The sequence below is a fragment of the Anguilla rostrata genome, chromosome 6, assembly GCF_018555375.3.
Source record: "Anguilla rostrata isolate EN2019 chromosome 6, ASM1855537v3, whole genome shotgun sequence".
NCBI classification, from domain to species: domain Eukaryota; kingdom Metazoa; phylum Chordata; class Actinopteri; order Anguilliformes; family Anguillidae; genus Anguilla; species Anguilla rostrata.
Genome location: NC_057938.1, coordinates 36,841,792 through 36,868,950, shown reverse-complemented (window position 1 = coordinate 36,868,950; position 27,159 = coordinate 36,841,792). Strand labels below are relative to the sequence as shown.

General features: G+C 43.4%; 1 protein-coding gene across 1 annotated transcript; it reads left to right on the top strand.

The window, feature by feature from the left end:
• The first annotated feature begins 1,755 nt into the window (after positions 1–1,755).
• On the top strand, positions 1,756–27,159 carry sgpp1a (sphingosine-1-phosphate phosphatase 1a). Its single transcript, XM_064339450.1, has 3 exons — positions 1,756–2,921; positions 10,929–11,018; positions 20,215–27,159. The coding sequence occupies exons 1-3, from the start codon at positions 2,064–2,066 to the stop codon at positions 20,764–20,766; spliced, it is 1,500 nt and encodes a 499-aa protein (XP_064195520.1). The 5' UTR covers positions 1,756–2,063; the 3' UTR covers positions 20,767–27,159.

Genomic DNA, 27,159 nt, shown 5'->3' with positions numbered 1-27,159 from the left:
GCCCAGGGCGTGGATCGAACCAGCAACCCTCCAACTGCCAGACAACCACTCTTACCTCCTGAGCTATGTCGCCCCATAATCCGGTCACATTCAAATTCAAATGCAGAAGTCTGAGTTTTCATTTTCAGATGCACTTTATCTGACAATTTGAAGATTTAAATGCAAAGTCCATTTGATGTGTCATTTTCCATACCATACATGACACAATTTTTATTATTATGTATAATAAAATAGGGGTGGCGTGGTGGTGCAGTGGTTGCCTCACAGCAAGAAGGTGCGAATCCCATGTGGGATTTCTGCGTGGAGTTTCCATGTTCGCCCCTCGAGTAGGTTTTCTCCAGGTACTCCGTTTTCCTCAGACAGTCCAGAGACTTGCAAATTAGGATCATTGGAGACTCAAAATTGCCTGGTAGGTGTGAGTGAATGATGTGTTTGCCCTGCGATGGATTGGTGACCTGTCCAGGACGTATTCCTGCCTCTTGCCCAAATGCATACTGAGAGCCCACCATGGCCTGGACCAGGAATAAGCAAGCTAGATAATGGATGAATATAATTAGGACTAAGTAATTTATATAATCATGCAGCTGCCAGCAAGTTACTGTAAAATAAATACTGTACAATTTACAGTAACTTGCTGGAAGCAATTCACTTGTAAGTTTCTTTAATACACATCATAGTATACTGAACAATTGCAGTGCCTAAGTACTGTTATTGTTATAACAGTAATAATTTCAGCACTGTAATTATTATTACAAAAACAAACTGCGAAATGTATTATAGCAATTTATAAGAGAATTATTGCCATCAAGTTACTGCAAATTTTACAATATTCCGATGGCAGTGTAGTTTATAACGTACATATTAGCCCTACAATTATTACGATATTGAGAAATGTCAGTTTAACCAATGCGTATTAAGGCAGTGCATGACATTTCACCTCATTGGCTCATCGTGTTGAATTTCCACTTCCCTGACAGCTGCACGCGCGCTTGGCAAAATCCCAACGTGGATAAAATCGGTGCGAGACAAAACCACCATCAAGAAGGAGCTCTGGTCTGGTGCAGGACGTTGCTGGTGTACTGCATTTATTTCTAACAAATTCGTCTTGGCCCTACGGCATTGATGAATCAGGAAATGTTTTTGTTGCAAACAATTAAGAGTCATGTGTAACGCACATGTGAGCAAAAGCAATTACGCGCACAAACTGTATCGACGCCTTATGTTTTTATTTGTAATTGTGAACAATTACCACAATTATGCTAATTTCAGCGAGAACAGTAAAATAATCTATGAAACAGATGCAGTTTTAGAATACATCAAACAGCTACCCTGTTGAGTAACTAGAACGCTTTCTACAAAAAAAAAAAAAAAAGCTAAGAGCTTGTTTTATTTTTAATATCTAGGCTCCCTAAGCCCTTTGACAAAGGTTCTTTGTGTGGTGCTCCAACAGTGTTTACATTTCATAACCACCAATTTCTAGGAAAATCTGTAATCTGGTAAAAACATAAAACCGTTTGCTGAAGAGAAGTACCCTTATGCACGCTCTTGGCTGGGGGAAATTCCTCCTGCGTAGTTGAATTTCAATGTGTTGATGGTTTCAATGTGCTGAGTTTAGACACCCAGGATCAGACTCGGTGTTTGGCCCAGAATAGTTACTGCCTAGACTAGTTGTTCGTCAACTGTTCCTGGATAGCCCCATGCCGTTGTGCTTGAATTCTTAATCGGGAGACACGTCATCCTTTGTGCGCGTGCGCGCCTTTTCCGCTGCCCAAACCCTAGAGGCTGTCAGTGTCAGGAGTTGCTGAAGCCGAAGGATAACGGAAACAAATGCTCTATCGTTGGCTTCGGTCTTTTAGCCCGACCTCCCCTTATTGGCTTTTGGGCCAGACGGTGTGGTTTTACTTGATTTTCATACATTTGTGCTTTGATTTGTTTCATTTACCCTTGCATGCTCTTCGAAATTTTGTATTAGCTAGCTAGTCATAGGTCCCCCTGCAGTTGCCAGCAAGCGCAGTTTTCTTTCATTTTTACATTGTGATTAACCGGGAGTTTAAGAAGTAACGATGGCAAATGACTTAAAAACAGAATTCATCCAGCTCTGCAAAACATTGCAGGGCCCGCACCTTGTTGCTAAATTTCAGCAGTTTTGCGGGGTGAGAGGCACATTTCCTAGGAAATCAAGTGAAACATCAGAACGGGAGCTGGAAAGATTTCACAACGGTGCCTGCACGAACTACTGCCCGGATGAAGGTGAAAATGGAACGGAAGACGGTTGCAATAGTGACGGTCCCCGCCAAAGAAAAACCACCACAGAAGGATCTAGTCCGACTCATGATGACTGCATTAACGGCTTACTGAACGGGACAGCAGCGCAGATCTCTGGTGCCGGCGAAACAGAGGGCCAGAACGTAAACGATTACCTCGCTAGTGCTAGAGATGGCGGGTATGCACAGGAGAGATGCACGGTAGACAGTCCTGATCATGGGCGCGGGATGTTATGTGACCCATGTAAGGAGGGCGAAAGCTTGGGTGGAAGCGCACCAAGCATAGTAAAACCCCTGCGCAAAAACTCTCTGACAGACGACGGTGGGCAGGAGTTCATCATCGAGAACAAGTTTCTGTTCTACCTGTTCACCTTCGGGACCGAACTGGGCAACGAGATGTTCTTCATCGTTTTCTTCCCTTTCTTAATCTGGAACGTTGACGCCTACGTGAGCCGGCAACTTATTGTTGTCTGGGTTTGGGTCTTGTTTCTGGGCCAGTCAACAAAAGACCTCATCCGCTGGACGAGGCCCGCCTCACCGCCAGTGGTTAAAGTGGAGGTGTTCTACAACTCGGAGTACAGCATGCCGTCTACGCACGCCATGTCTGGGACCGCTATCCCATTCTCGCTGTTCCTGTTGACTTACGGTCGCTGGCAGGTATGTTATCATGTCACAGCTATCTACATATAGGAAGATAGCATTATTATAATGATAAAAAAAACGTATTTCAGGTTCAGTGATAATTCTGCTCAGACAAGGGCACAGTGTTGGAAGATTTTGTATAGCCTACTTTATTTTGTCGCAGCTAATAATAAGGATAATTAACTGTTTTAAGTAGCTAATACATGTTAGAAAGAGTAGCTGAAAGTTGGAATTTGAATAACAGTCATGCTTAATTTTATGTACCATGTTGCCGTTTTTATGATAACTTGCTGCAGAGGAAACTCCATTCACTTTCATGACTACAGAGGGGAAATCAATTCCGATAATATCATAAATGTCAGTCCTTAAGGACTGAGTTATTGCACAGGCAGCGTTAAAACGGATTCTGTATATTCCTTGCGTAGAGGTATTGATTAAAAGTGGTCCTGTGCGGTTTTTATGGTTAGTTTTGATGCGTCGGTGACGTCACCCCTTTATGTAAAAAGCAGTTTGATTTGGCCCTGCTCTTGGTAACATTCTCTTTTCCAGTGATGACTTTGAACCGTGTTGCTATTACAGTGGTCCCTGGGCTGACCACATCAATTATACATGGTTAAAATGCGAATGCAATCATATGCACGCAATAGCAAGCCAGCTAAGGAATTTGGGACCAGGATCAGGGGCTTTGAAATTTATGCTGGCTGTAACTGGCTGCCTGAATTAAAAAGGTTCCACTGTAGCAAGAAAGGAAAGACATCTTTCAAGTGATTGCATCTCGTGTAATTTGGATGGGTCAAATATTGCTTGCGCCTGCTATCAGTGAGGCTGACCATAGACAACAGCGTATGAGGCATCACCAGATCACCAGGAACTGGACCAGATGCTGGAGTCTGTAGCTAACTAAGGACAATGCCCCTCAGGAGTGGGTCAGGTATAGTCATTAGGTTTGGGTTAGCAGTTTCTGTGGTGATATGAAAAAAATGTGATTCTTGGAAGTGTGCATAGGGTGGAGGGGAGAGGTGGGGGAGTTGGATCAGGCAAAGTACAATGATCTCCAGGAAGTAAGTCAGATGTGTGAGGGGAGGGGGCGGGGGGGATTTTTAAAGGGAAGTGAAACACTTAGTAATGTGACTTGTTTGTTTTTTTTTGGTTTGTTTGCCTTTTACCTTAGATAAAATACGATTTTTGCAGTCCACGGCTGTAGGACGGGGGTGACGGTCTGAAGAGAAAAATAGTTTATTCAAGACCCCCCCCCCCCCCTTCATGTAATTCGACTCAATAAAGTGGTCACTGCAGACCAATCACCCTGTCCCACAGGTGGACTAGATGCCATTTCTGAGCAGCCAGCTAGCGGCACAGAATTCTTGTCAGAGGAAATTTGTGAAATTTAATAAGTTTTATTTGGTAATGCTTATTTGAGAATTCCCAAGGCAATACAAAAAGACCCTCCATGCATTTTTTGTTTAATTCATCATTGAGCTCATCAAAAGTCAGCCATATAGCAATAGGAATGCATTGAGCTGCCAAGAACAACCAACTGAGTGCTGTCACAACCTAGCTTGTTCCAAGATGGCTGCAACCTTGTGCTAGTAGCTATTAAAAAAGAAAACTTTAGTTAATTTTTCTAGTGACTATGGTCAATTTCAGATTTAAATGCAGGGCTGTATCTTATATAAGCTGAAAAGCAGGTGGACCACAGTCACATTATCGAGTGCTTCACTTCCCCTTTAACAAATGCATTCGATTTGATGACTTTAACATTAGTTAAACATTTACCCATTTCATACCTTAAAAAACAACCCAATCTATTCATTGAAATAAAAGAAAACTGTGAAACACAAGCATCAATGCTCCACCATGCTTGACAGAAACCCCACATAAGCCCATATAGAAAAGGGCTGTTACAATGAAAATGTCCCCTTAATTTACTGCAGTCAGGGAGTTTACCAGTGGGAACACGTCTGGCAAGATCAGATTTTTGGTGGTCTGTGGGTAGGAGGTATCAAACAGGGAAGTGATAATCCCCAGGAAAATGTTGAGGCCCTAGGCAGGGTTGGGAGGAAGTTGAGTCTCCTAAAGTGGACCCTCATTCGAATGTCTGACTTGCAGTGACATAGAGAATGGTCTGTGACTGAGATTAAAGAAATGAGAGCAATATAGGGGTTGCCCATTTCGCGGTATTACTGCAACCAGCATAACACTGTGTGGGCGGTAACAAAGAAGAGCAACAAGGGACCGTGTAGGGAGTCGTGAGGTACCCACTGTGAGAGAGGAAGTGGGGGGCAGAGAGCAAAACTGTATGCACTTAAGAAAGAATTGAGAACATACGAAAATAGAAAACAGGCCTCTGCATTTTTTCCACATGCATTTTTGAGCATGACTGGGGTGTTTTTGCAGATATCTGAAAGACATTGTGAGTTGGAATTGATAAATTTGAGGTTGCTCCAATCAGTTTAGGTTAATCTTTGAAGGGGCCACGCTGACCAGTAATGAACTGAATAAGTGCTGTTTTACATGAATAAGTGCAGTTTTTGCTTATCTGACACACAGGCAGAAATTGAGGAACTTGTACCCGAGTGTTTTCTTCCGGACAGTCAGCATATTGTCCTGTGTGATGCATGTTACTGCGAGCGATGTCAAGATCTGATCCACAAATAGGTAGGCCTAATAGCTGTCGATACCACCATATTTTAAAGATTGGATATCGGCTAGGGCACACCCGATCTGAATCCAATCCTCTCTGACACTACAACACTTCATGTAGGCTATATTTACTCTCACCTGTGGCAAAGCTTCGCCTCCGCACTGTCTGGCTGTCTGCACTCCATTTACGCTAGTTGTCTGAATTTGCCGTCACTCCCGTGGACAAGCGCTATCCATTCGCCACCAAGAATGAGCCTGTTGTTTAGGAAACAAGTTGCTATCTGCAATATAGCATTTACAATGTCAGCGTTTAAAGGGGTGGAATTAGCAGAGCTTCTTAATGCTACAAGTTTAATGGAGCATCTGAAGAAACACCACTCTGACTTTTCGCAGTTTAACCAAAACAAGACCACAGAAAACACTGGAGGATACTTTTATGAGACGGCAAATATTTTCAGAAGAAAGTGATGAGGCCAAAAAATAACAGAGAGGATAACTTAATTTATCTTGTTAAAGGGATATTTCACTTTGATATAACATAAATTATTTTGTGGCGCCACCCCTTTGTATTTTCATATCGTGAATATTACTAGCAGCATCATTTGTAACAGCATCTGCCGTTCCTTCTGGTTGTCAGGCTCCCAGTTAACTCCCATTCATTTTCGGGACCTCCCCAAAAGTAATAGTCTTAAAGAAAACATAACTGAATTTATCCGTCACTTGGTTAGCGTTTGGTTAGCCAGAATAACCACCAAGGCGACCCTCTCCAGCACTAACCTAGTCTATTTAGTTTACTTATCAGATATCAGAACTCAGTCTTCTCCTCATACCGGCTCACCGTAGTTCTGGGTTTAGAAGGCTGGCAAGACATCTATTGTCATGTAAAGTAGTACAATTCTTGTTGCATCAAACAGTCTTGTCCCAACATGGGGTGTGTAATGATATGATACAATTTTCCATTTCCTTGGTTTGACTTTCCCTTTGTTATAGGGATAATGAGAAAGAAGATGAATTTGTGGAACCAGACCCACTGTTTTATAACATGGCACAAAAATGTTGTAACAACATAGGCTAATTGCAAGGCACAGTACTTTGATTGCTATTCGATTATTAATTAATATAAAAATCAATCCTTCTGAAAGTTCAGACAGAAGTGAATTGTCCATCGTGAATGCAACTGAAAGGCTCATTTTATCTAGTCAGCATTCTTTTTAGATCCCACAAGTTGTGCTGATGTAGCCTAATTTGATCTTAAATATGTGAGTAAAATATTGATGGATTTGCAGTTTCAAGTTTAATCTTCGAGAATGTTTACGGTGGAATGTTTATCAATCATGGAAATTGTGTTCATTGGTAGTCTTTTGATCTGCAATATACAAATCTAGTTATCTAGGAAGGTTGCTTAGTTCCTTTACCTTATTGGCTCATTAAGAACATGCCTACTTTTTCCTTAGAAGGGTGAATAGTCTGGAAATTTTACATATTTGGATTTGGTTTCATGACAAGCTAAGCAATTGACACATCAACCCAGCCATTTAAGACTCACATATTTGTGTACCAGAGTCTTTCAATATAGAGAAATGATACTCTGTTAGTTAAAAACGTTATTATGCACTGTAATTATGCCTCATGTTGATGGTACGCATGCTCAGTATTAAGCAAGGCTAACGTGGATTCTTTTAAGGACAACAGTTGTCCTTCCCCAAAGGAATTTTTATGAAGTGAGAAACTGTTCATGCACTCTAATGCCCTTTTCATGCTTATCTGAAGGAGAAAAAGTTTCAGATAACAACACGTGCCGCAAGGTTGTTCGATTTATTCTTTTTTGACAAGCTTCCATGATGACAGATGATTTTGCTCAGTTGACAGAAAATAGGCTATTCCATTCAGTGATACTCATTTGTAACTAAGGCCATACCTCTCTGCAGCATGATTATTTTTATTTACTTATTTTTTAAAGCAAGCGGATACAGCTTCCTCATCAGGACACCTGATGAGAAATCATTAGAACCCTCACATTTTATTGGTTATTGGATTCACCTCAATTAATCATGCAATTAGTATCAGTTAAGCTCATTTGTACCTGGTCGATACTATGGAACTGTCTTGTTCTCTTTGTGAGTTCCTTCGCCCATTAAATTATCTTGTGTAGTGCATTCATTTAAACCAGTAATTTGTTAGGTTGAACCAAATTAGTATTAGCCTATGCTTGCTGTCATTTATTGTAATTAATCATGACTTTATCACGGCCAGTTATGTTATTTGTCTTCAAGAGGAGTGACTGCAGGGACAGGTTTATAATTTCTACTGAATTGCAGGTTCCAAAATCAGATTACAGAGAAAGTATGAACTTAGTGATGGTCAGTGGTTTCCAGACTGTGATATCACTCATCGATTTGTGTCACGTGACGTGACTGAAAACAGTGTGTACCAAACCAATCGACGATCTCAGCAGCGGCGCAAACAAGTTGTAGCGTGCGAACTTTGGATTTGGGAGACCCACTGGCTTATCCCAAGAGCGGGGTGAGGGTTTTTGCTCCCAACCGTCGCCTTGGAGATAAGGCCAGCTGATGACCCCATGGGGCCACCGATAAGCCGGCTCCGCTTCTAGCAGCCTTCTCTCCTGTGCTTTATGGGGCCAAAAATCACCTGAGGCGTCCAAAAAAAATAAAAATACATACCCCCTGTGCCATAATGAGGTGTTTGACATTGACTTGGAGAAGGTGAGAGCTTCCCATGAAGCTCTTGCACTGGCTGCAGTGTTTATGAGCAGCATTGGTCAGCATTGGTCTTGTGAGTCTTGGGAGAGAATGATGTGGGTTGTGAGATGACGGATGGAAATAAATAACAGTAAGCCTATGTTATACCCTCTCGGTTGAATTGGGTTGTAATCTTGATTTCCAGGCTAGCCTTATCCTCATATGGGCACGTGGTATTGCAGCTGATAATAGGACGGAGTGTAGCACAGTGGGTAAGGAACTCGGCTTGTAACCGAAAGGTCACAGGTTCGATTCCCGGGTAAGGACACTGCCGTTGTACCCTTGAGCAAGGTACTTAACCTGCGTTGCTTCAGTATATATCCAGCTGTATGAATGGATACAATGTAAAATGCTATGTAAAAAAGTTGTGTAAGTCGCTCTGGATAAGAGCGTCTGCTAAATGCCTGTAATGTAATGTAATGTAATGTAATAATAGCACAGCTCTTTTGTGGTACAAACTAGAAGGACGGGTAGAAACAGCAGCCTCGTAGTAAGAATATTTGCGTCCTATCCTATCTCCAAGACGCTGGGCTGTCCGCCTTGCCTGGCGCATGTTTTTCAGCCCGATGAGCATTTTTTCACGGTGAGGCCCACCTCAGAATACTGGCTGGTGCTCGGTCAACCCAGGTGGTTTAACTAACCCAGTCAGTCATGGTCAGTACATGCTGTCTGGTTACGTTGGCTCCACAAAGTTGGCTTTTCTCACGTTGTTCTTTGCACACTTCCTGCCACTTCCTGCTGCTCTGCTTTGGCTTTCAGGAATGTATTCATAATGCAGGGCTTGAGCTGAATTTCTAAAGGGTAGCCTATAGCTTTATATATTTTGACAGATACACATACTAGCGATGATAATGTGGTATGTGTGGTACAAGTTGGAAGTTCAGAAGCATTAGCTAGTGTATCGGTAGTGTCAGCAGCACAAACAGGCACACGCAGGTATACACTTGTATCTTTGGCCGTTCAAATGCGACATCCGTATGGAAACTGAAAGCACCATAGGTAGTCTAGGTTGACAGGAGTTTCAGTTCAACGGAAGGCACAATCAGAATTACAGCTCTTCTCCATCTTTAATTAGGCCCACTTTTTAAATTAGAGTTCACATTCAGCCCACTTCAATGAAAATTCATCGCCAGGAAAAAGTCCAATCACGGCTGAGTGTTTTGATGTCAGGGTCTTGTTGAGCTGCAGCATATGGACCATTATACCGCATTTCAGCTTGCACCAGCTGCGCTCTATTTGTACTCCTCTCATTCATGGCTCAGTGAAAATGGCAGCACAGTATAGTGGAGCGCTCTCCTAAACTAACAGCAAAAGCGGTCACAAGAAAATAGGCTTACAAAATGGGAAAAGGATCTGACTTAAAAATTGTTTAATAAAAAAACAAGCACGAAACCGTGCAGACCCACGGCGCACCTGTACAAAGTGTCATGAGTAAAACTTGGCTAACTATATAGCTAGCTAGCTAGCTATGGCATGTCCTCACCTCTGTAACGTTATTTGTTGTCCTCCGTGTGTCCATACATCTGTATCGGTGGTACGCGCTAAGTAGGTTAACTAAAGTAGGCGAAACGCTAACATGTTAGGGTTAGCTAAAGCAATGTTAGGCGATAAAGATGTACTTAAAAATCTTGTGCCGTTCGAAGTGGTGATTTTGGGAGATGCACCTGCGCATGCGTCCTACTAAACGAAGCACCACCTGCGCGTGTGTCCCTCCAAACGTCCCTCTCTGGTCGCCTGTGAGTGAGTGACCACAGTTTTCCATGCATAGCTCACGGCGGCAGTTCCTGCGCGCTGTGGGAAAAACAGATTCCAGCACAGGATGAGGGGAACAATAAGGTCTTGATCCGGCCTGCTGCAGTCCTGTGGCCTGCTGTCGGGAGGGCAGAGAGCTGACCTGTGGTCACGGTTCAGTGCGTAGGTGGTGTGAGTTGAGTGATTAAACAGCTGACAGTTAAGTGCTGAGGATCCTGCTAGTCTGAACAAGAAGCAGCTGGATGCTGGCTGCTGTTTATCCGAGTCTAGGGTGGCCTATTGAGTGTGTCCTTGCCCCTGGCTGACTATTCCTCTTTGTGTGTGTGTGTGTGTCTGTGTCTGTGTGTGTGTGTGTTTGTGCGTGTGTGTGTGTGCGTGTTTGTCTGTACATCTGTCTCAGTGGCTGCGATTCTGTGAGCATCTGCTTAAGTGTGTTTGTGTCTGTGTGTGGTGTGTTTTTTGTACTTCTTGTGTTTTGAGTGTGAGTTTGTTGTCCTGCCGGATGTGACCCTTATCATACATTTGTTTTTCTGCACTCATGAGACTCAGTGTGTGTCTGTGTGCTTCAGAATGCCACCAGTGCTAGCCCAAGCCCATTCCACCAATGATGAGCATGAGCACAATATGCTACACACTGTGACTGACTGCTTGTCAGGAAAATGGCGAGCATTGTTGGGCTGATTGGCCTTTTCTCATCATTATGTTATGTGTGCGTATAGTAGGTTATGAAGAACTTGTTAAATGGGTGAATCTCACTGATATCTGTAGGTATGTGTGACTGGACTGTATGATAAGCTTGTGTTTGTGTTCAGCTTGTGTTCTAATCCCAGCCCCTCTCTCTCTCTCTCTCTCTTTCTCTCTCTCTCAGTATCCCTTCGTCTTTGGTCTAGGCCTGGCACTCTCCTGGAGTATCCTGGTGTGTGTGAGTCGGGTCTACATGGGCATGCACTCTGTCCTGGTGAGTAGAAACCCCCCCTCGAGCACATCAGACCTCACAGTCGGCCTTTTCACCATGCATGAAATTTTCTATTTTGTTTTGAATTTTAATATTATTACTTAATTACATGACATGAAAGCCCTGGGAAAGGTTTGTGTTGAGTGGCGTGACCCTCTCTGGTGTTGACTCAGCTGGGAGAGGCGAGCCAGCGGCTGCCCTTAACCCGACGGACGATGCTTCGGCCGATTCCGCGCTGTTGTGTTCTTCCGGGAGCGAGCAAAACGCAAAGGCGAGGCGGGAGGCTTGTCGATACTGTTCCGGGTCGCGAGGGGTCATCCTGTCGCTGCGCCCTTCATTTCTGGCCCCCCTCTACAACATGGACGAGGCGCTACGCAACCAGAGCGGCACCATCCGGAGTCTTCAAAGCAGGTCCCAGCGGATGTGAGAGCGCTGTTATTCGCGCCGACAGGAACAGGAAGCGCTGCGCTTCTCCTCTTTCTCCCGCGGCCTCGGATATTCGGTCCTCTTTTTCCGCCGCTGGGCATGATCTCTCTGGCACCCCGTCGCCCGATCCACCACACAGATGAAAGCCGTCCTCATTTTTGCCCGTGCTACCCCCCCGCCTCAGTTCTGTTCGATTCACATTTTCGGGGCTTAACGCGTTCGAAAAATATAAATTCTCAGCCAAAGACGGAGGATGTCATTTTTACTGCAGCCTTCCTGCCATTGTCTCCGTGTTCCCGGTAACTGGTGTTTAATTTCATAATACATCACTGCACTTGACAGTGAGTGTTTTCTTTTCCCTTCGTACAGAGCTGCTGCTAATTGCTCTTTAGATGACTTCGTCTGAGAAATGACAGTGTGGACGCAGGTGTCGGCTGGCAACGAGACGGTTGCCGTAGTGATGCCCACGTTAGGTCCCGCCTCCACAGGGCGATAGGCTAAACAATGTCTGAGTCCTGTGCGCCTTCCTGCTGGCCCTCTGGAAAGTCATTTCTGTCTGCTTACGGCCCGTCAGCAAGAGAGCAGCGCTGACGCACGGCCAGACAGCGAGCGTGGCGTGCGTCTGGGCGTCCTTGAGGTCGCGGAGCTGGGTTTATAACTGTAAAGCTACGGGTTTGAGTCTCGGGGTGGGATCTTCTGCTGTAAGCGGTTCCACAGCTATGGTGAGAGCAGCTTCACACTGTCTCACCTCCGTTTGCCCCCCCCCCACCCCAACCGCCACCCGCCCACACCCGCAACTCCCCAGCTCCACTCAGCAAGCCATCACGTGACTTTGCAAGACAGACACTTCATTTTCAGGCAGCACTAATGAAGTCCGTCTCAGAAACTGCCTGTGTGTGAGAGTGCATCTCTATGTGTACCACAGTGAATCTACTTGTATGTGGCTGCGTCGGCCTTTGCGCGTAATTGTGTGTGTGTGACCTGCTTTTAAGTGAGTTAGCAAGTGTGTGTGCGTGTGCGACAGAGTTTGTGCTTCTGTGAGCGAGCAAGCTTCAATGTGTCTGTGAGTGAGCGTGTGTGTGTGGCTCAGCACGCAACACATTCTGCTAACGAACACCTTGCGTTGTTAGCGAGCCCTTGCTCTCTCTTATCTGCACTGTCGGCAGAATAAGACACTTCTGCTCCTTTGTTTCTCTGTCCTTGCAGTAATTCCGAGAAACTGGTTATCCGATGTGTTGGATTGCACCTGAGCTGGGGCTGGGGCAGGGTTATCCTAAATAGATGCTCCCCCTGTTTGCCTTCACTGCTTCCCGGCGCACTTTGTTAATACCCCTGACAGCTATCTTCCACATCAGTATAAGGAGAGCTGCTCTTGAGTTCTGGAGTGCTGACGAGTTTCAAAGCCGGCGCTATCTCTGGGACCTTGACCCTGCGCTGATTTGGAGCGATGAGGCCAGATAGTGATAAGGGAGCCAATAAACAGATTAAAAGTGTTTAAAGGAATTGAGGGATTGCTGGCCACTGTGATCTGTCCTCTGCCACGCCGTAGAACCTTCCAGCGTTTGGCCACAGTGTTTCAGTGCCCCTGGTCCTTTTCTGTCCGGTGAGGGAGGGGGGCTGGAAGCAGCTGCAGCCAGCCGAAATGGCTGACTCGTTTATTTTATTTGAGTGTTGGGAAATAAAAGAAATGAAACTCTAATCGAGTCAATAAGGCAGTGTGGATTGCTATAACGCAGTGGTTTGCCAACCCTGTTCTTGGAGATCTACCGTCCTCTAGGTTTTTATTTCAGCCCTAACAAAGCACTCCTCATTCAACAGCTAGAGATCTGGTTGAGCTGATAAGTAGTAGGCTACAATCAGGTGTGCCAAATTAGGGTTGAAAGGAAAACCTGGAGGAAGGTAGATCTCCAGGAACTGGGTTGGGCGGCCCTGCTACAACAACCTGGAATAACATTAGCATTAGTCTGTCTTTTGGGATCTGGGGCACGGTTGCACAAGTCAACTCTGAAGTGAAAATCAAAGTGAAAATCAAAGTCGAAGCAAAAGTCTTCAAAGCTCAGAGTAATTATTGAGCTGAGTCATGGTCCAGGCTCACAGGAACCACGCTGGTTACATTTAAGCCACGTTTCCACCGCAGGAACTATACCCCGGAACTAGGAACCTTTTGAGGAACTCGGTGCGTTTCCACCGCAGGAACTAGGGTCTAAATTTAGTTCTGGGGGCTTTGTTTTACCCCCCAAAACGTTCCTGCTCGGGGGGTAGTACTTTCCGAAAGTACAGGAACCTTTTGGGTGGAGATTGCAGCGCTGAACATTTCTGATTGGTCGAGTACTCGCAGCATTTGTGTTGTATTTATTTTCCGCCATTACCCGCCATGTTTGAAAATATGCAGCGGCAAACCAATTTATTTTCATAATAACTTCAAATCAAACTTGTACGTTATGCGGCGCAGTAGCCTAGTTTTGGTTATAGCCTGTCAACGTCTTGGAATTATAACGTGTGCTCTTCTGTTCTTTTCTTGCTTTAGTATTCGTTTTATAAAATGCTAAGCATTCGTGCTGGGACAGCATATTACGTAGGCTACCAAAACATTCAAACGGATTAATTCGGTTGCTGAATATTTTCTTCCGGATTTTCTTTGTTAGCCCGTTGTAATTGACTCAAAACGTTTGATACAGTTATGTGAGGTATGCGGTAGTTCTGCATAATTAACATTGATGATACAGTACAAGCAAACTGGAAATCACCATCCGCACTTTTTATCCGCGTAAACTAACAGGTTAATTCTAGTAATCTTCCTTTAGCTTTTTCAGACTGCCGTAATTTTACTGACATTTTTCAATTCCACGAAAAGACCAGGAAGACTATGGACTAATTTATGGTGCATGGTTCGCATCTGGAGGGCACACTTCGCTGCTCGGCTAGCAGTAACTTCGAAGGAAAGCAAACGGTGGCTGTAACACTACTAATTTACATTTTCACGCAAGTCCGAGTTTTCGTTCTATTCTTGTCATTTTGCCATTAGCCTATATGGAATTGACGACGAGAAAGTAATCAAACAGCAAATTGTTTACAACGTGTGCATGTTTTCTGCTGTTGTTGCCAGTTATACATATAAATGTGAATGCATTCTGTCGCTTCGGATGTCAAGACATGAAAGCGAATGTTCGCATAAAAACATAATGAATGTGTTTGAGAGGATATATGAAAATCAATAAATACAAAAGTAACCATATATAGTCATTGTTGGTAACCCGTTGTATAAGTGGAATAAACCCCTCCGGGCTGTCCCGGTTATTAGAAAATAATGTAGGCTACTTCGGTGGTAGTATGGGGTTACGGAAGAAATCATATGACAGACGGACCGACGACAACGTTGCTTTTTCATACGTCAGTGGGCTAATTTGCCTAATCTTCGCGGTACTTTAGACCCCGGTGGAAACGCAGACAACCATTGGCTGAAGGAACCTTTTAGTTCCTGGTAAAGTAGTTCCTGGGACTGAAAGTTCCGGGTAATTTCGGTGGAAACGCGGCTTTATATTTCTAATATCCAGAGCTGCTTGGGCTGCAAGGCTGCAGTCCTCTGACATGATGATGGAGCACCTCAGCCAGTGGGCTGTGAAGTGTAAAAAGCAGCAGAGAGGGAATATTCATTTATTCATTATGTTCATTTGACAGAGATTGTGCACAATGATCAATATTTCTGCAGATACAGCATTGTAAAAGTACCAGAGATGGCGAAAAAGCCAGTAACAGAGGGAGAGAGAGAGCAAGATTTAAAAATACTGAATTAAACACAAACTCCTTACTCTGTTCAATCACTATAAAAAATTAAGACAAAAGACAATACATTTTTAACCTTACTTTAAATACTCAAAAAATGTATTAATTTTTAAAAAGCAAAAAAAGAGAAAAGCATGGAGCTTAAACTGCAAGTGGTAAAGCACCATCCTCATTCACTGTATATAGAGCACCCTCTACACACCATATATAGACAAAGACCTCCATGTTCCCCACCAGCCCATAATACCACCCAGAGAGATATGTCACCTCCACCCTAAGGCGAGCAGTTAGCATCTCCTTCATCATCAGAACAGGATCTACAGAGACACAGTGAGAGAAGACATCACATAAAGTACTGCAGCATCACATTATGGCAACAAGAAGCACACAATGGTTGACAGCAGAAACAAAAGGTTGCAGCAACATAACATTAGCATATAATAACAACCCACAAGCTCAGACATGACAAGCAGCATAAAGCACAGATCACATAATGGCTGCATATAATAAAAACACACAATACAACGTTGTTGAACCTTAACGACAAGATATAATAGCAGCAAGGAACATCACATATATTAGCATCACATGATTTCATCACAGGGAATTGCATGTAATTATAGAAACAACCCATAACAGCAGCAAGGAACACTACATATAATATCAGGAACATATTGTAGTAATGCAGCCCGTCATATATAATAGCAGCAGCATATAATGTCACCAGTACCATCACATATAGTGGTAACAATGAAAATAGCACACACAGTATATTATTCTTACAGTCTTATTTTTGCAAGGTTGATCTGCCTTCCACTGTCTGGCACATTTAAATTGACTTGTAGCCTAAGTTGTGCTGTTTCTGGAGGTAATGTATTCTATAAATGAGATTCTGTCAAAGCCATCTCTGTTTTGGCTAAAAGTTACAACATCTGTCAAGGTTTAATAACTACAGTGCTCTCCGAAAGTTGTGGAACAGTAGAATTAAATATCTTATATTTCTTATATACTTAAGGCATTTGGATTTGAGGTCAAAATATGAACATGAGACAAGAGTACAGACAATCAGCTTTTATTTCGTGGTATTTACATGCGTTTATGTTGTACCATTTTTACAGAAACAGCTGTTTTTGCGTTGAATTCCCCCATGTTCAGCTGTGCAAAAGTAAATTAGCAGATGAACTTAAAAGTAAATCAATGCAACAAAGTCTAATCTTTGGTTGCAATGCCTTTAAATGCAATAGCTGCATCAAGTCCATGACCCATTGACATCACCAGTTGTTTGGTATCTTCCTTGGAAATGCCTGTTCAGGCTTTAGAGTTATTTGTCTGTGCTTTGTTGACTTAGTGGTAAACCGCATGTGATGAGACTAACGTGTTCAATAAATTCACTGGCCATGGTTCACCATCCTGAGCCATAAATTTCACCTCTTTTCTTCTCTGTGTTGTAATTTTACAACTTTAAACTCAAGGCACCACAGCCGTTCCATCAGACATTTTATTTCAGGGTTCTGACACCAATTTCTTGCTTATATGTATTTTCCGCTACGAGACGCACATAATATACTTGCACATCCCTGACCTGGGATGAATATCATTTTTTAAATGTTCTTTGTGAAAAGTGCAATTTCTAAAAATATATTAAATTAAATTCAATTCAATTCAATTAAATTCAATCAAAAATACCATTTGTTTCTGAATAATAAGGAAAAGGTTTTAAAACTAGTTTAAGGGAACTGTGGAAATATTTGAAGTAGTTGTAATTCATTGGACTACTATGCAAAGCCCTACACTGGCATTTTTTTTTCCCAGTGGGCACGTGTTCCTAAGCTGAAAGGTTTAGGAGTACACCAATCCATCCCAATTAGTAGATATGCTCCTAAATTATTTTTCCAGTTATCCACGCGTCAATTTTCAGGCTCAAATGCTCCTAAAATGGGAACACTGTCGAGCCCTGCTATAGGCCTAACTAGAATCATGTCACACAACTGCTTAATTATTATTTGGAATTACAGAGGGATTTAAACTTATCCTTGTGAACTTCTCTGCAGCTTATTTTGAGTCTTCCTCATCCATCATATAATAATTTCTCCATTATTAACTGTGAAAGTGTATTTACATTTTTCACATTTATTTGAATACTTCACCTCTGTGAACACGCAACATTTTAAATACGACTGTTTTACATCCTAGGTCTAGCACATCCATAAAACATTTTAGTGGCTTATTGATCTGCTTGGCCCCACATTTACCTCATGTCTGTAAACAAAGAATTAAGGCTTAATGTCTTCACATGAAAAGGTTGTGCTTGAATAAGCCAAATGTTTTGGTTTCATCTTGGATATTCTATGTACTGACCAGAGGTTTTTCTCATTGTCAGTTTCTTTTTTTATGGGAGGTTTTTACTCAGATTTTTTGTCATAAGTCAGAACTTACAATACTTGTGGAAACCTACAACAGATAAACCCAGCCTTGCTGCGACCAGATAAAACATTAGCCCTTTGCTCAAAGTGGTAATGTTTAACAAATTTGGGTGAGCTCTTCCTAATCTGCATTTGGAGCTCGGCCTGAAGTGAAAACCATTAGTCAGCTGTTCTCCTTTCTCTGTCTGTTACCCTTTCTGATTTCTGCCTGTCTGACTAAAGCAAAAAAATACAGGACTGCAGACTGTCCTGTTCTCTTTTTAAAAAAAAGCCCTTTCATATACTAGGTGGTTATGTGAACAGTTGAAAGTTTAAAAATGCTTTTGAAGCAATATACATGTAGCTCATTTTCCAGACACTTTTTTTTCTGTTGGATTGGCAACACTATGGCTTTTTAGCATCACACTGCCGATAAAATACACGTTTGCAAGAAGGCGATGTGAATCCTGTTCAGGGAACTGTCTGAAGTTGAAGAGCTCCCCTTACATGGTTAAAGATTTATGATACAATCCCTAACACTCGAAACCATCTTAACTGAAATGGGTTACTGGCAGTTATTTCTGGACTGAAAGGCATTGGTGTGTAGAGTAGCCATCGTGAGCACAACCCCTCTCTAGCCTGATGGGTTATTTCTGTAATGCCAGCGGCATCTGTGTGGGCTTTTCGGAGGTATAGGCTTTACATTTCAACTTTGCTTTGTGCATCTATTACTGACTTGAACTATAGATTTATTTTTAAATCATGTGCAGTGGTCATGTATTTGTGGCCTGTTGCTTGGGGAACGTCATTGGCTCTCTCCAGTCCGTGGCTCAGGAATCTGTCTGCAGTTCCTTTCCTCTCTAGTCATCAGCGAGTTTCCCTCTAATGCAGAGGTGTCGAACTCCAGTCCTGGAAGGCCAGAGTCTGCAGGTATTTGTGATTTCCTTTCAATCGCCAGCCAATTAAGTCCTCTAGGGCAAGGTGTGTGAACTCTAACCAGTCAACATCTTCATTGGTGCTGAAACACTCCAATAACCAGCAGACACTGCGGCTGTCCGGGACTGGAGTTTGACAACTCTGCTCTAATGGCACTGGTTGACCCTGAGATTACCTTTCTTTATCAGGAGGATGAGTTTTTCGGAATTTGCCCTGAGTGTGTGTGCATGTGTATGCGGTGTGGTGAGTTTGCGCATTTGTGTGATGTGTGTGCGTGTATGTCCTTATGCGCAAGCGTGTATGTGTGCAAAAGATGATGCCTATATGCTCGTGTGTGCGTATGTGCTGTGTGGTATGCATGTGTGTATGTGGTATGTGCTTGTGTATTTGTAGGTGTTTGTTGTGTGGTTTATGAGCAGGCTCATGCATTTGTGTGTGGATGTGTGGTCTGTGTGTGTCCAAAGTCTGCTGTCAAAGTGCATGTGCACAGTCGAGTGGTGTAGGGTGAGTGCAGAGGCCCACTGCCTGAGGGAGAGAGAGAGAGAATTTTGAATGTTAACCTTCCTTTCTTATACAGTGCAATGGCGAGTTCAAAATACAATTTTTATGGCAATTTTAGGCATACGCACGCTCAGATAGGGAATATACTGCATATGCATGTACAGTTAAATGCAAACGTATTGGGACAGTAACAAAAGTGTTGCTTTGACTCTGTATTCCAGCACAAATAAAGGTGAGGTTATGGTGCAGCCTGTCAGCTTTACATCCATATTGGGTGATCCGTGTAGAAATTAAGCCTACAGCTTATTCCTGATACAGATTATTGTTTTTAATAATAATAATTTAGCATTTAAATAGTCTAATATTTTAATATGTGTACAGAATTTGGAGTCTTCATTTTTTGGGTTATCATTTTGGGTAATATAATAGATAATAACATAACATAACATAATGACAAGAACAGGCCATTCAGCCCAACAATGCTCGCCATTTTCCTGACTAAATTAGTGCCCTGATTACCTACAGGCTAGATAGTATCAAACCGTATCAAGCCTAGTCTTGAAAATCCCCAGAGTGTCAGAATAATAGCCAGAGCTGCCACACCCTAAACTGTGCCAAAATCCTACTTGCTCTACAGCCTTCATTTAACGAAGACAGGTGTTGTCTGCCCTTTGTGATTGTGTGGTGTGTGTAGCTCTGTCCAAAGATGCTTCTCCTAACCACAGAGTCGCTGTAACTGCCCTGGCATGGACTGGACCGCTTCAGTTCCATGTGCGGTGTTGGGGGATTTCTGGGTGAAAGGTCATACCCCCAGGATAATGAGCACGCCTGTTTTTTTCCTTTTTCGTTTTGGGTATGCTTAGTTCTCATGTGGTCAGGACTGTAAAGAAGCAGAATCTTTGATCACGATGAGAGGCTCCACCCGCTGGTTCAAACCGCCTTTGTATTTCGATTGTTATGTTTTAAGTTATTCTTCTGTGTGTGTGTGTATGTTCGACCACTTGTGTGTGCATGTTTGTGTGTGTATGTATGTATGCGTGTTTGTATGCATATGTCTGTGTGTGTGTATATATGTATGCGTGTTTGTATTCACGTGTGTGTGTGTGCGTGTAAATGTACAAGCGGTAACGCTCTCTTCCGCTCTCCTGCAGGAGGTCATCGCTGGTTTCCTGTACAGCGCCCTGATCCTAGCGGTCATCCAGCCGGCGCTGGAACACATCGACAGCTTCTACCTGACGTCCCGCCACGCCCCGCTGGTCATCGTCGTCCTGCACGTGTCCCTGGGCCTGCTGGCCTTTCGGCTGGACTCCTGGAGCACCTCGCGGGGCGACACGGCCCAGGCGCTGGGCACGGGGGCGGGCGCCGCCCTGGCCTCCCACCTCAACCACCTGCTGGGCCTGGCGCCCGACCCGCCCCTGTCCCAGCTGCCCTTCGCCCCGCAGCCCCTGAGCGCCGCCCTGGTGAGCCGCTCGCTGCAGCGCCTGGCGCTGGGCGTGGCCGTGCTGCTGGCCACGCGGGCAGCCATGAAGGCCCTGACCATCCCGCTGGTGTGCCGCGCGGTGGGCGTGGCCAGCGAAGACGTGAGGCGGGCCCGGCAGCACATGGAGGTGGAGCTGCCCTACCGCTACATCGTCTACGGCACCGTGGGCTTCAGCTGCGTCTTCCTGGTGCCCCTCCTCTTCAGCTACCTGGACCTGTCCTGAGCGCGCTCCCTTTGCCCTGCTGGCTCCCCCCCCTCCCCCTGAGTGAGCTTGGGGCCTGATTGCCCCTGTGGATAGGTGGGGGTGGAGGGGTAGGGTATTGGAACAAAAGCAACTCGCAAATTTAAACCTTGCTGATCTCTTCCATTTTTGTTTTGACTTCTGTTCTTTCTGTTATGTTTTTAAATATTTGAAGTCATAATTTGTCCCCTAACGGTTCCCGTTGCAATAGGTTGAGGTCTGAGGAGATTTGGGATGTGTTCCTTCTTTCAGGCATTTCCATGCTGTGTAATGGGGCCTGGTTCCCCTAGCTTCTCAGGCGTGTGTGTGTGTGTGTGTATTTGTTTGTTTGTGTGTGGCTGTGTGTGCGCACGCATACATTGTGCCTGCATCTGTGTGTATGTGCGTGTGTGTCTGTGTGCATATGCATGTCCATGTGCGTGTATGTGTTTATGTGTGGTTGTGTGTGGTTGTGTGTGTGCGTGCGGTTTTGTTCGGACTGCCTGTCCTCTACAGTCCCAGGGCTTTCTCCCACAAACACACACCCATCCTGTCCCAACCCCATGGCCACAGTCACTCATTGTTTGCATGTTGTACAATAGTTGGTCGAGTTCCCCCACATCAAATGGCCCTCCCCCATTGAAAAAGGTCTTTGTTGTGTTTTCCTTCTTCAAGTCTACACAGATATTCTCACGCGAGACTTTGAAGGAACAGGGTTCTGCGGTCATGTTTTTTTTTCATGAAGGTTCTTGTGTAAAGACTGATATCCCAAGGTTGACAGAAAATGATGGTGAGGACTTGGTCTTAAGCCCCGCCCTCCCCCATGGTGTCCCACTCTATTTGAAGCAAACACCTCCCAGCCTGCACAAACTTCCTTTGGACTGAAAAGTTCATGGGAAACCATCGGACTTGGAAGTCTGGAGTAATGCAGAGCAAAAACCTTTACCCTTATGTGAATTTCTGGATCAAAGGAGAATTTCTCTTTGGAAAAAATTAATAGGAGGTTCACATAACCGTCCCTGTCACAGTCTGTGATTTAAACTGGCGTTTAAAACGTTATCCGCGCACATTTCTCTCCTCAATGCCACTGGATCCATTATATTCCAATGCCAAAATAATTGTTTTGCTAGCAGCATGCTAACACTAGTGTGAATGTTATTAATGTCACAGCTAATGGGTTTCACTATTTATTGTTACCCATTTATTACACTAAGGGGTAACAATAAATGCTTTACGGTCGTGAATGGCAGCTGGTAGTGTGTGGTGTTGTAATTCTGCGACCGGTCACTAACCACTTAGCCGTTACCAATTCGCTTTTTAAAATTGCACCAAAAAGGCTATGAAAAAGGGTGAAAAGCATTCTTAGCAAACATTTTCTTATACAAATGTCCACATGTCATACATTATTTTGAAGGATATAAGAAAACGCCATTCATTTCTCCCCATAGGCCATGTTTTTTTTAAATTCATTTGGTAGTCTTGAAAATACTAACAAACCTGAAGGGAGTGATGATAGGCTGAATCCGAATGTTTGATCTTCTTCACACTTGCAGACCGGCTGGCTTTAAGTGTGGCGTACCTGTGAAGTCCCGAGAGGCTAGGGCTGCCCAGTTCTACAATTCAGTGAGGGAACTCATGTTGACTTTCATATTGTCACATGAGGATGTGACAACATGAAAGAAAAGAAGGAAGCAATGCCAAAAAAACAAGAAAGATAATAATTAAAGCATTGCAGGAAGACAACCAAGGGAGGTTTTCCAATGCAAGTGATACAGAATTCGTATAACCTAAATGTATATTTCAGACATTGATTTATTTATTTTTTATTTAAAATTTATTACCGGTCATATCCACAACAATGAGTGAGGTCTGACGTCCAGTCTCATTAGCGCATTTTATACCCTCCAAGCTGTGCTCTTGCAGACTTCACGTAATAGTGCTTTCGGGCATTTGGATTCAGCCCTAGAGGGAAAGAGGCACCATAAGCAGATGGGATGCTAGGGGGTTCTGGGAAATGAAGTTCAGGGGCTGTGTTAGCTGGATGGCATTGTCCACATGAAACAGCAATATACGTATATCATTGGGACAAAGCCATAACCTTTTGGACAAAGACTTTTTGGATTTTCCTCTGTACTCCTCTGTAATCATAAAATTTGCATGTGGTTAAAGTGCAGATTCTCAGACTTTGTTAAAGTTTGTTTTATACAGTTTTGTATGAATTCCAGTACTTTATACATGGTGCATAATATTTGGGTGTGTTCAATTGCTTCCATAGACACACTCAAAGACATGCATGTTAGGTGCACTCCTGCAGTTGCCCTTGACCAAGGCACTGGCCTCAGAACTGGAGTTGGTCCCCGGGCGCTGCACTGTGACTGCCCACTGCTCCTAAGTAACTAGGATGGGTCAAAATGCAGAGGACAAATTACCCCACGGGGTTCAATAAAGTATATCTTATCTCTTTAGTATATGTATTCAGTCATAAACTATTCTTCCTTAGTCTACCAGGCCCTTTGCAATTACTGATCTCACCAGTGTTCTTTTTCTTCTTAATGATGTTACAAGCAGTTGATTTTGGTAAGCCTGGGGTTTGGCCTATGTCTGACTGGCCTTGCAACAGCAGGGCCAGCCATACAAACGCGAATGTCTGTGACTGACTGAGTGAGTGACTGAGTGAGTGATCAAGTTACACCATTGGTCGGCCGAGTTATGAAGTCACACCGTTGGTTGGCCGGATCACGTGTGTTAGGTCCAGCCATATACTAGGTTTTAAACCTGGTCTTGTTTAATATTTCTCAGCGTCATGCTGACAAATGCCAATAACAGACTTCAAAGGCAATCAAAAGCCTTGAATCAAGACTAGATACTGAAAGCTCTCTTATACTTGCAATAAAGAAGCAATTGAACGCATCTGACAAATCAGAAAGACCTGTGAAGCCAGTTATCACAAACATTACGTCTGCTCAGAAATAATGAGGCCATGTATAAAAAGTGCTGTTATTTGTACACGGTGAAACCAAAAGGTATTAATGTACCCTTTGCTAAAAGCTGAGAATTTGCACTTTAATGGCATTCATGTGTCAGAGCACTTATAACGGTTTTAAGAACAAGCCAGCAGCCATCTTTCAAAATGGTAAAGCACAAAACTTGTTTTCTAAAAATACCCAGTTCATTACATAATGCGTACTACAAAGCTTTACCTCATACATTCTGAGTTTTACGTTTCTGACACTCATGGGCAGTGACGTGAAGAGCATTTATGAATAGTAGTGTAGTAGCTACAATTGGGATTTAGCAATCATTATGTCTATATACTGTGCAGGGCTGTTGATATTGAACTGTTGTTTTGCCAGTTGCCATCTACTGGCAAGAAGAAATAATCAGCCATAGCTCTCCTCATTCTGGCCCAGCTTATTTGGCCCCCTGGAGGGAACATTTCCTGTTGTCGGAAACCAGCCATAAACGATGAAAAGATCATACACATAATAATGGGGCCAACTCAGCAGCCATATGTTAACGTTCCAAGCCAAACACAAAGCAGCCGCACCTTGTTACCGGTGCATTCAAGACCGTGTAGGGTGCGGATTCGAACAAAATCAAGGGTCTGATTTTCAAAGAAAGGGTGTGACACCAGCGTGCGAAGAAACACGAATACCCCCCCCCCACACCTCAAAACAGTGGCAGTAGTACTGTTGCACTCAGCTGGTCCACATGTTCTTTTGGAGTTCAGTTATGAAATGTAAAATATTAGGAATTCTAAGTGTATGTCAAAATATATCCACGGTTTTGTGCAGTAAGTGAAATCTCATATACATATATTTTCGCAATATATTTCATATGATATACTGCATGATATGTTTCACCACAAATTTCACAATGTATTTAACAGTGTCTACCAAAAATACATCCTGCAACATATTTTGGCATGCTGAAAAGTTAACATATTCCTCATATTTTGGATTTTATGTTTATACACGTTTTTAAAAAGGGTGTATCATTTCTGTGTAAATAGACTGAAAACATGGTTACGTTTTTGGGTAGTCGGGTGTGCTAATCTGTCAGATAATTTGTTTCTAGATAGATTTCTAGCTACCAGATGCCCTTCTCAAAAGGTTAAACAAAGGAAAGACAAGTTAACTGCAGTGAAATCGTCATAACGTTGTGGGATCATAACTGCAAATTGATAAGTCTATGTGCTCTTAAGTGTTAAAACTTATGTGTACATATATGTACATACTTGTATTCTTCATACAAATGAAAAAAGTGCAAAGATTTTTCTTATGTATATAGTTCCCGTGTTTGTTTAGTAATCATATCTTAGGCTTTGGAGGAACATCAAATAAGCTGTCCTTATGGATGCCCATTTAGCACTGAATATTACCAAGACATTCACCAAATATGGTGCAATTCCCTTAGTTACCCAATGCAGTTACCATTTATTTGAATAGCACATGCCCTTTCTCCAGGTAACATGCATAGCTTTTTATAATATTCAATTATGCAGATGGATACCGGTTACTGATACATTTCAGGATAAATACCCTAATTGCCTAATGGTACAACAGTGGCGGAGGTGTGAAATCCAGGTTCAGAAAGTAAAAAAGGCCTCGCTAGTATTTTGTTCCAATCACCCAGACTTGGCTAATCAGCTCACGGGTGGAAGAAACACATGGCAGGACTTTTGCTTTCTGACCCCGGGACTTTCCATCTCTGAACAGTGGTCTTCCCCACCCCCCCAGGTTTTGAGCCTTAAACCTGCTGGTTGCTAACTCGCTTCCCTAACCACAGTGCTTTACCGTCATCCTGTCTGTGGCTCAGTTTGCTCCCCCAGTGCCTTTATTGTGTCAGTGTTTGCCCTGAAGTTATGAATAATATTGGAAGTATTTCCCAGTAGCGATGCTACTACTGTCCTGTGTAACTACGGTGTTCAGAAATATTTGGTGTGTCCACAGTATTTTTTGTGAAGATTACGTTTAATTCTGTATAAAATATATATTTTACTATATTCTCGATAGTCATTGTACTTAGTGCACTGATACTTAAATCATTTTACATTGTATCATTTTCTAATCCCTATTTTCTGTTTCATGGAAAGAGGTGGTTCTTTTACTTGTCAACTTGCTCAATTCATTGTCAACCTGCTTAAAAATTATTTGCACAAGAGAGGTTTGCACCATAGGAGTTGATGTTAACCAAGAATATATGTTAAATTGTATTTTTTCCTATGGATGACTTGCTGTAGTCACTGAATGCCAATCTAGATGCTCACCATTACTGCAAAGACTGACGACACTCCAGGCTTTGACTGCTACATTAATGACTGGCTGCTACTACCTAGACACTAACTGCTAATGTAGTCAGGCTTCCGCTTTGTACTCTTAACACTACTGTGAAGACTGACCGCGACTTTAGACTTTGACCACGACTGCTAAGACTGGCTACCACTTTATACGATGACCGCTACTGTTTAAGACTGAGTGCCACTTTAGACTGACCGCTACTGTAAAGAAAATGAACCCGGTTTGCTCAGGTACAAGCTGGCTGGGAGAAACGCTCCCGCGAGCTCTGCTTTTTGCGGCGGCTGTTTGGTAAGCAGAGCTCCAACTGCCCGTGGCCCCCGTGGGGGCGGTTTGCTGACGGAGACGGGAGCACTGGGCGTTCGGCGCGGCGTCCGTGGGCTTGGTGTCTGCTCTGGACTAACGTTCCTGTACCGCTCTAATTCTCTCCGCTTTCAATCTCTTCTGCACCCAGCATGTCGGACGGGGCCTCGTGTTTGTGCTAAACGGCTGATATGGCCGAGGCTGCGTTGTAGAGTTTGGGGGTGTCCAGTTTTGGCCGATTGGTTGTCAGCTTGGTCCTGTTGATCAGACTGCAAAACCACCACTTGAAGCTGTGAAAACTGGAAACACAGCCTTTGCTTCTCTATTACACTCATAATTGTGACTCACATTGTTTAAACTTGGGATGTCTTATATTACAGGTTATGAGTATTCATGAAGAGATGTTATATGAGTATTTATTAGAGCATATATAATAATGACAATATTTTTGAGCTTCAGTAGTAAAGACAGAACTTTCAGTGTTAAGAATATGGGGCAAAGTATCTGGCTGGTCTGTTGTATCTGCAGTGACATTCTCTGTGATGGCGCAGAGTCTGCACTCTAAATCCCAGTGCGCCCAGGTTGGTAACTGAGCCGAAGGTGTCTGCAGTGGTCAAATGCAGTGTTTCCCTGCCCCCCCCCCAGTTCATGTCTTAATAGCAGCATTGAGCTAAACGGGGGGATTTCTTTGTTCTTGTTTTTTTGTTTTTCTAACCCTGCATTCAGAACAATCCACTCCAGTCCTCTCTGTTGTGTCTTGGGAAATTATGAATAAAGTGATGATGTGTTGATTTGA

What these genes read in the sequence shown, in the direction of transcription:
- sgpp1a (XM_064339450.1), top strand. Translation starts at nt 2,064, where the DNA reads ATGGCAAATGACTTAAAAACAGAATTCATCCAGCTCTGCAAAACATTG. An exon ending in TGACTTACGGTCGCTGGCAG is followed by an intron (nt 2,922 to 10,928) that starts GTATGTTATCAT and finishes TCTCTCTCTCAG; the next exon opens with TATCCCTTCGTCTTTGGTCT. An exon ending in TGGGCATGCACTCTGTCCTG is followed by an intron (nt 11,019 to 20,214) that starts GTGAGTAGAAAC and finishes GCTCTCCTGCAG; the next exon opens with GAGGTCATCGCTGGTTTCCT.